This window comes from Pseudochaenichthys georgianus, chromosome 7, assembly GCF_902827115.2.
Source record: "Pseudochaenichthys georgianus chromosome 7, fPseGeo1.2, whole genome shotgun sequence".
NCBI classification, from domain to species: Eukaryota; Metazoa; Chordata; class Actinopteri; order Perciformes; family Channichthyidae; genus Pseudochaenichthys; species Pseudochaenichthys georgianus.
The window spans coordinates 27,221,423-27,229,270 of record NC_047509.1 but is presented as its reverse complement, the minus strand read 5'-3'; the positions used below and the strand labels follow the sequence as shown (position 1 = coordinate 27,229,270).

Sequence of the window (7,848 nt, the reverse complement as noted above, 5' to 3'; positions counted from 1 at the left end):
CAATCTTTGTATTGATCTGTTGAAGAGCATTTACGAGTGTGAACTGTTGCAGGGCAAACTACATTTCCCACAAGGCTTTGCTCCTTCCTCCATACGTTCCCTTCATGTGTTTTTGCCAGAAGTGCAGGAATTCCAGAGTGAGTGCTGCTCAGAGTTTAGTAACAGCGGAACTGTTCCCCTATCATCCAGCAGCGTGTTTGTGATAGACTTCCGCGGGGACTCGGGTGCATGATGTGGGCTCGGTTGCTAGTTGGGGTGGGGGGCTCGGGGCTCGGGCTGCGGGCTTCCAGGGACCTCCGGGGTCTGCTGCGGGTCGGGGGAGCTGCATGTGCGGGGAGGAGGCAGGCTTCAAGCGGAGAAGTAAGTGCCCAGTGAAGGGTCACTGCACGGTATCGTTACAACTTATCCGGAGTGCATATGCGTTGTTTTTTAACTGATTTCTGGGTGGACGATGATGTTTTGTGTCATGTTATCAGTACAACATTCCTATTATGGGTAGCCTACAACTGAATATTGTACATATCTGTCGCCCTTTTGTTGTTTTTTAATAAGATATCACTGTTATACTCGTATAAGAGTTGTGTAAGAGTTGTAGTCATGATAGCCTATGATTGTCCTCAGTTAAGTATTTACCTGGATCATATTTGAGATTTAGTTTTTCAGATACATTGTGCAATCGATTTTGGAGCTGTGTTGTCTCTGGCATTTGCTCATATAAAACTCAGAATAAATCACTGTCTCCTTCAGTGTTACTGCATAGTACAATAACAACATGAGAGTGTGTCACAGCAGCAGTCAGGTCATGCAGACATAATGTACATCTGTCCCAGCAGACTGCCATCCTGCCTGCTTCACTTCACTGAGCTGCACAACGTGATTTTATTACAACCGAGTGACTGATTCTAGCATCTAGTCAGCATGTCTCTGTTACTCGATGAGGAGCTGGGAAATGAGACAGATGCACACATGCATTCATTCAGCAACGTCTTCACTCATTTGAACTAGCACTCACTGAGGCAAAATGTTTTTATTTATTTATACTTCTAATATAAGGTTCTTATTTGTGTAGTGTGTCCATTTTCTTTACTGTCATATACACATGATATGTATACTAGGATTTATCTTAGAGTTCTGCACAAAGCTAAGAGGGTAAAAAGAGTAAAGTCCATGACTAGTAGTTTATTATGTGTGTAACTTACAACCAACACAACCACCTTTCTTATGTTCATTCAAATGAATGAATGACTTTGGACTTGAACAGCTTCGTAAATAACAATTGAGTGTTACGTAAAGTGTGTCGCACTCTGCCCCATAATGCTTTTCTGCTGCTGTGCTGATAAGCCCCCTAAACTGGTGGGTTCAAAGGTCATAAGTAAAGAAAAGACCATAGTGTAGAAAGGATTCACCTGTCTTTTTTCAAATGTATTTATTAGAAACAGTCTCATAAATTCTACAAACATCACTGGGATAACATTTAAACAATGTAGATATTTTTAAAATCCTTATTGTTGCTCTGTTTAAGATGCATAAGTTCAACCATTTAGTATTATAATTATTATATCAAAATTCACTTTGTGTGTTAACTGTGTTTCTATTTATGTGTACACTCAGTAAAGAGTTTATCTCCCGCAGGAAGCCTTGAAGAAGACCCCGCTGTTTGACTTCCACAGGGAGCAGGGGGGGAAGATGGTGGGGTTTGCAGGCTGGAGTATGCCTGTTCAGTACAAAGACAGTCACATCGCCTCTCACATGCACACCAGAGAGCACTGCTCCATCTTCGACGTCAGCCACATGCTGCAGGTGGGACGAGTACACAAGGGCACACACAAATACCCACACTACACAAAGTGAACACAGGTTAATAAATACAAGCTCACATCATCAAAATCAAGATATGGAGTTTGTCTATTAGATTTGATCCACGAATGTACCCAAAGAAACATTGTCATTGCTGCATTCAACTATATTCTTTTGTTTTTTCTCTCTCAGACCAAAGTCCACGGCAAAGACAGGGTGAGGTTCATGGAGTCTCTAGTCGTTGGAGATATTGCAGAGCTCAAGGACAACCAGGTGAGATGGAGGATTGGTTCATTTTGACTGACCCTTTTTGACCACATAGACATGTTTGTAACTGTTTAAGTTGATATGGGGAACTTGATTGCAAACAGTGGGGTATTCAAACATTCATTTTGACTGTGTAATACCTTTGAGTTCACTATTCACTCTCATTTTAGCTCTAAACAACGCCAAATATCTTGCTCCTTAGCTGCTAAATGCTCCATTATGTTTTCCAATCATTATTACCTGCGTCTGTTTGGTAGTGTAAAGTGGCTCTCTCAAAACAATGCAGTAAAGCTGCCTGCATGTAGACCAAAACTATGAGCTGAAAAACTCTAAAATACTCTTTGGAGCTGAGGGCAACTTCTGAGTCTGGTGATTGTAGCTTTTCCCAATGAAAAGATAGTACATGTATTAAGTAAACAAATATTTTATAACACTTACAAGGTCCTTTTATGGTAAGGACAGTTCAGGATATGCTTAATGCCGCAGGACGATTAGAAAACTACACTTTTCTTAACTCAATTTCCAGACAGATCTTTGTGTAATTTTCCACCATTTTGTGCATTTAAAGCAATTTACACAGAAATCACTATGAGTTACAGAAAAAGAAAGTACAGGCAACCTAATATATAAAAACAATCAGGCCAGCAAAAGCAGATACATACAACACAATAAGCTACTGCAGATACAGTAAGATCTTTAAAAAAGAAATAACAGACAGTATTATTGAACATAAAAAGAGACATAGGATGATTGGATAATCTGACACACATTTATTGCAAACAGAGCATAAGTAAGTAATGTGTTCACCCACTCAACTTTTTCTCTCCCCCTCCCTCACCCCCAGGGCACACTGTCCCTCTTCACCACGGAGAAAGGAGGGATTATTGATGACCTCATCGTGACGAGGACAGACCAGGGCTACCTGTACGTCGTGTCCAACGCGGGCTGCGCCGACAAGGACTCGGCTCGTATGAAGGTAAAAGCAGACCGAGGTGTGTGTAGACAGACAGGTTGGGATTGTAGTACACTGATGTGTGTGTGTGTGTTTATTTATTTCCTTTAGGTCAGGCTGGTAGAGTTCAAAGCTGCAGGTCTTGACGTGGATATGGAGTTCCTCGATGATTCACTGATTGCTGTGCAAGGTAAAAAATGCTTCCTTACTTTATTCCTTTCCTTTAGCATTCTGTTGATCTTTCCCTCTATCCTTCTGTTTAATTCCTCTCTTTCACCAGTTTTTGTTCAGTTACATTCTTTGCCCCATAATGAACCATTTTCTATCATTTTTGAGCTCCTCTGTGTCTGGCTCCCCAGGTTGCAGTACATAGTTTATTAGTTGAGTTGTGTGTTGTCAGGTCCGTCCATGGCTCAGGTGCTCCAGCAGGGCCTGAAAGAGGACCTCAGTAAGCTGACCTTCATGAACTCCACATTGGCCACTGTGTTCGGTATCCCCGGCTGTAGGGTCACCCGCTGTGGATACACCGGAGAGGACGGGGTGGAGGTGAGCATTGCTCTTTTTTTCTGACAGTGACATTGAGCAAATAATACGATAATGAAGTTATACTTTCACACATTTGTAGATGTTCCCTCTGAATGTGTCCATCAGATTTCTCTGTAAGACATATCTCTCAGAAACACAATATTGAACCTGATGGTGGCAGCAGAGGAGAAATCAAGGGAAAACCAGTTGGATCTTAAAGACAGGATTAGGATGTGTGCAAAATTAGAGCACATTATTTAAGACTTTCAATACAATATTATGATGGCCAAAAGAGTTCACAATAGCAAATGATATCGATAGAAAATGTAAATAATCTTAATAATAATTGATCAGTCAAATTCATTTGTGTGTTTTGTCAGTTTTCTGCAAATTAATGGCACTCAAAATACAAATGTGAGGAGTTGGAGATTTTTTAACCCTAACAGAGAAAGTAAGAAACAGAAGGAAACTTTCACGAGACGCTTAATTATTCACGCAATATTATCATGTGTGCATTATTAGCATGTCTTATTGTTATTTCATTTAATAAACATCACAGATATTAGTCAATTATGGTAAATCGTTAAACACCCAATACAAATATAAGAATCATTGGTGAATATACAAATTCAATACTAAGATCATTTGGAAATATATACAAGTATAATAATGACAACATTTTCTATTAGAACCGTATACAAAATTACAGGGAGGGAAATTGATATATAAGAAATTCATATTTCTGTTTGACTGAACTAATGGACTAATATACAAGACATTAGCATCCACAGAGTCACTCGCTAATAAAGAATAACAAATGTTATGTGTACTCACACCTTTTACCTGTCCTGTGTGCCATTGTTCTCGTAAAATAATAACAATATCTAAAATAAATACAGGCTGAATCTGTACAAATGGTTTGTGTTTCTTTATATTTGATAGTTTACTCACAGTTTACCTCCTGTATGTGTAAAGTCATTAAACACACGGATCTCAAGTGACAGAGCTGGGTTTCTAGTTTAAATCCATTTGGTTTTTACACTTTAAACACAGTGATATATTAACACTGTTAAACAAGCAAACTGCAGTCTTCTTTACTCTCTGTCTCTGCCCACTCTGCTGGAGCTCTGCAGATACCATGTGGGTGTCTCTTTCTCTCTGTCTAACAGAGGGAATGTGGGAGTCTGCTTCTGTTGATCTAAAATCATATAAACTCATCTTACTATCAGTGCTAAGACTCACTCTGTGTTTTTGTATGCTCATGAGCTAAATATCTTTAAAGCACATAAAAAGGCTTAAATGACCATGCTTGATGTCATTACTTGTAGTTTCCATGATCTTTTTAGTGCGAATATATCCTTTTATAGAGAAAGTTTCTTCCAAAAAGCGACTATTATTTCAATATTGATGAGTTTAAATGCTTTTTCCGGTTCATCACTTGCATTCAACCTCCTTGGATGGAGACCAACTCTACACTCTTTGTGTCTCTGTGTTGCAGATCTCCGTCCCGGCCTCCAGAGTGGTGGAGCTGACGGAGAAGCTGCTGTCTCACAGCGAGGTGAAGCTGGCGGGGCTGGGCTCCAGGGACAGTCTGCGGCTGGAGGCGGGGCTTTGTCTCTATGGCAACGACATAGATGAGACCACCTCACCTGTGGAAGGCACGCTGGTCTGGACCATTGGTGAGATTATAGTGGTCATTAAAAAAAGATAGATTTTTTAAGTTAATATTTAAGTGTTGCAGGGGTTTTGCTAAAATAAGCAGGTTGGAAATTGACGCTCTAAAGATTTTAGGAGAACTGCCAACTAAACCTAAACAATGTGGCCTGGTTTGAAAGCAAAAAATGAAATATAGAACTAAAAGATCTGAAATGAATGTCAGTGCCTTTTTATATAACTATAATAAAGGAGACGGCATGAATTTACGGCAACTGTCTTGACATTGAACCATAGAAACTGAACAGACTTCACATTGCAGAAGAACATGCTATGCTGAAATTGCTCCACATTTAATCCTTATTATATTTTCAACTGCAGTCTATTCTTGTAGAATTAAATTATGAGAACATGATTTAAATATTGTACGAAAAAATGTAATCATTCAACTCGGGTCTAATCTAATCAACTGCCTACTAATTTACCAAAAACCCAGACTATCTTTTCAACACATCACTTCACAACACAAAGAAGCACTTTATTGAGCTTTGAATATACACTGCAGTCTGTTCACTGTTTTAACTCTTAATTATTTGTCTCTCATATATAGGTAAGCGGCGGCGTCAGACAAAGGATTTCCCTGGTGCTGACATCATTGTTCCTCAGATAAAAGCCAAGACAGCAAGGAAGAGAGTCGGTTTGGTGTCCACCGGCCCCCCCGTCAGACAACACACACCTATACTCAGCCCCGATGGAAAAGTCATAGGTCAGAACGCAAACACAGTGGAAGTGGTGGACATGAGAGGGCAGTGTATTTCAGATAAGAGCGGAAATAAATCACTGCTGGAGTAAAAGAGTAACAAATTAATTTATTGAGAATTGTTTTAGGTAACTCAAAGCACACAAAAAAGGTCAATATTAAAGCCACAAAGTAGTTTTGTTGAACTTTTTTTACAAGCAGTGCTGTATTTTCTTTGTAATCCACTAGGGGGTGCAGAAGTAGCACATTTTCCAACTTTTTGTTAAAATATATACATAATTCAGTTTTACAATTTTTTATGTGACCTCTTTTCAAATGTTATTTTTCTTGCATAAGCCAAATTGTGAATATATTAATATTTTTAAAAAGCCTACGGTTTAAAGTACATAGCAGTCCCGGCATTTAGCTTTTGAGTGAATGAACAAGTGAATAAATGACAGACAGATTTTTAAATGTTTAACATATTCTTTGCTGTTTTTTTAGGTGAGGTGACCAGCGGCTGCCCCTCTCCATGCTTAAAAAAGAACATTGCCATGGGTTACGTGGATTCAGCATTCGCTAAAAACGGAACAGCCATCCAGGTTGAGGTCAGGAAAAAAGCTGTGCCGGCCACCGTCAGCAAGATGCCCTTCGTCCCCACCAACTACTATTCTGGATAGGAGAGACACACACATAAAGAAACATACACTCACACTGGACCACTCCTCCACTCTGTCCCATATTCACCAATGACGTACCCCTGTTTACCTCCAGCAATGCAATACCAATGGAAGACTTAATGCCTTCATTGGCAAGTCCTCTAAGAGAAAATAATCCAAAACGATACACTTTTATAGAGACAGTATGTATGCTGGAAATTAATTACAAACAGTATTGTTGAGTCTGAGAATGTATGTATGACTGTAGGGCCAAGATACTGTGTTAACCCGGTTTGCAGACCAAGTTTTTTTTGTATTTTAAAGGTAGACTGCAGGTTAACTGAATAAACTTACTGCACTTTCATTAAGACAGAAACCCGTAACTGTGGACTCATTTAAATAACTTTTTTTTATAGAAGATAGGTTTTGACTCTCTTACCGCTGGACCAAAACAAAGCCATACCAAATGGCTCTGCTGATGTTAAATCACTGTCTTTTTTTAATGCAAATTATTGATCGTTTACGGCTTAAACAAGTATGGTCAAACATGGCCAGCTAAAAATCGCTCCAACACCTCATCAGAGATATGTTAAATGACAAAAGTGTTGGAGGGATTTTGAGAAGGTTCGGTTTAGATACCCACATCAGATAAAACATAACCAGACTGTTTACAATATGATGCACCTGAAAGAGAAATGTGGTTTATTGATAACCTAACTTGAAAATATGTTAATTGTCATAATGTGTTTTGTCTGGCAACTAATGAAATGTAATTGTATTGTCTCTGAGTATTAAGCTCTGAATATATTTGTTGTACAAAAAAACCCATAACATTCTTAATATAGAAATAAAACTACTGATCTGTTGTCGGTATTTGTCATCTTTGTTTTGAAGGTGTACTTTTTTCGTCACAGCTAATTTGAATATTTATCACATTAATTCCATGTACAGTGCACATTGCTTTACTGAAACGTACACTGATATCCAAATAAGATACATTCAATTGTTCTCTTTCTATATTACTTGGGTCAGTCAGAATGGCTTCAAAGAAAGGGTCGGAAGGAGCCAAGAGATATGAAACAGGAAGGATTAATGCCATATGTCTCATAATAATGAAAACTCTAAGTGGCACATGTCGGTATGGTAGGCTAACGAAAATAAGCTTTAGGTTGTGACTTTTATGTTAGTATTCTGATTTATTCTTTAAAAATCTATTTCAATTTAAAGTTGTTTTTAATTGATTCACTCTGCTTTTT

General features: G+C 38.7%; 1 protein-coding gene across 1 annotated transcript; it reads left to right on the top strand.

Moving 5' to 3' along the window:
* The first annotated feature begins 97 nt into the window (after positions 1-97).
* amt (aminomethyltransferase) lies at positions 98-7,458 on the top strand. The gene is made up of 9 exons (XM_034086145.2): positions 98-360; positions 1,633-1,800; positions 1,990-2,070; positions 2,909-3,040; positions 3,128-3,206; positions 3,417-3,562; positions 5,040-5,220; positions 5,805-5,960; positions 6,438-7,458. Exons 1-9 carry the CDS (start codon positions 229-231, stop codon positions 6,611-6,613), a joined length of 1,251 nt encoding a protein of 416 aa, XP_033942036.1. The 5' UTR covers positions 98-228; the 3' UTR covers positions 6,614-7,458.
* Positions 7,459-7,848: the final 390 nt, after the last annotated feature.

Excerpts from the sequence above, each read along its gene's own strand:
- amt (XM_034086145.2), top strand. The coding sequence starts at position 229 with ATGATGTGGGCTCGGTTGCTAGTTGGGGTGGGGGGCTCGGGGCTCGGG. Across the intron at positions 1,801-1,989 it reads ACGTCAGCCACATGCTGCAG|ACCAAAGTCCACGGCAAAGA; the intron begins GTGGGACGAGTA and ends TTTCTCTCTCAG. Across the intron at positions 5,961-6,437 it reads CCCCGATGGAAAAGTCATAG|GTGAGGTGACCAGCGGCTGC; the intron begins GTCAGAACGCAA and ends CTGTTTTTTTAG.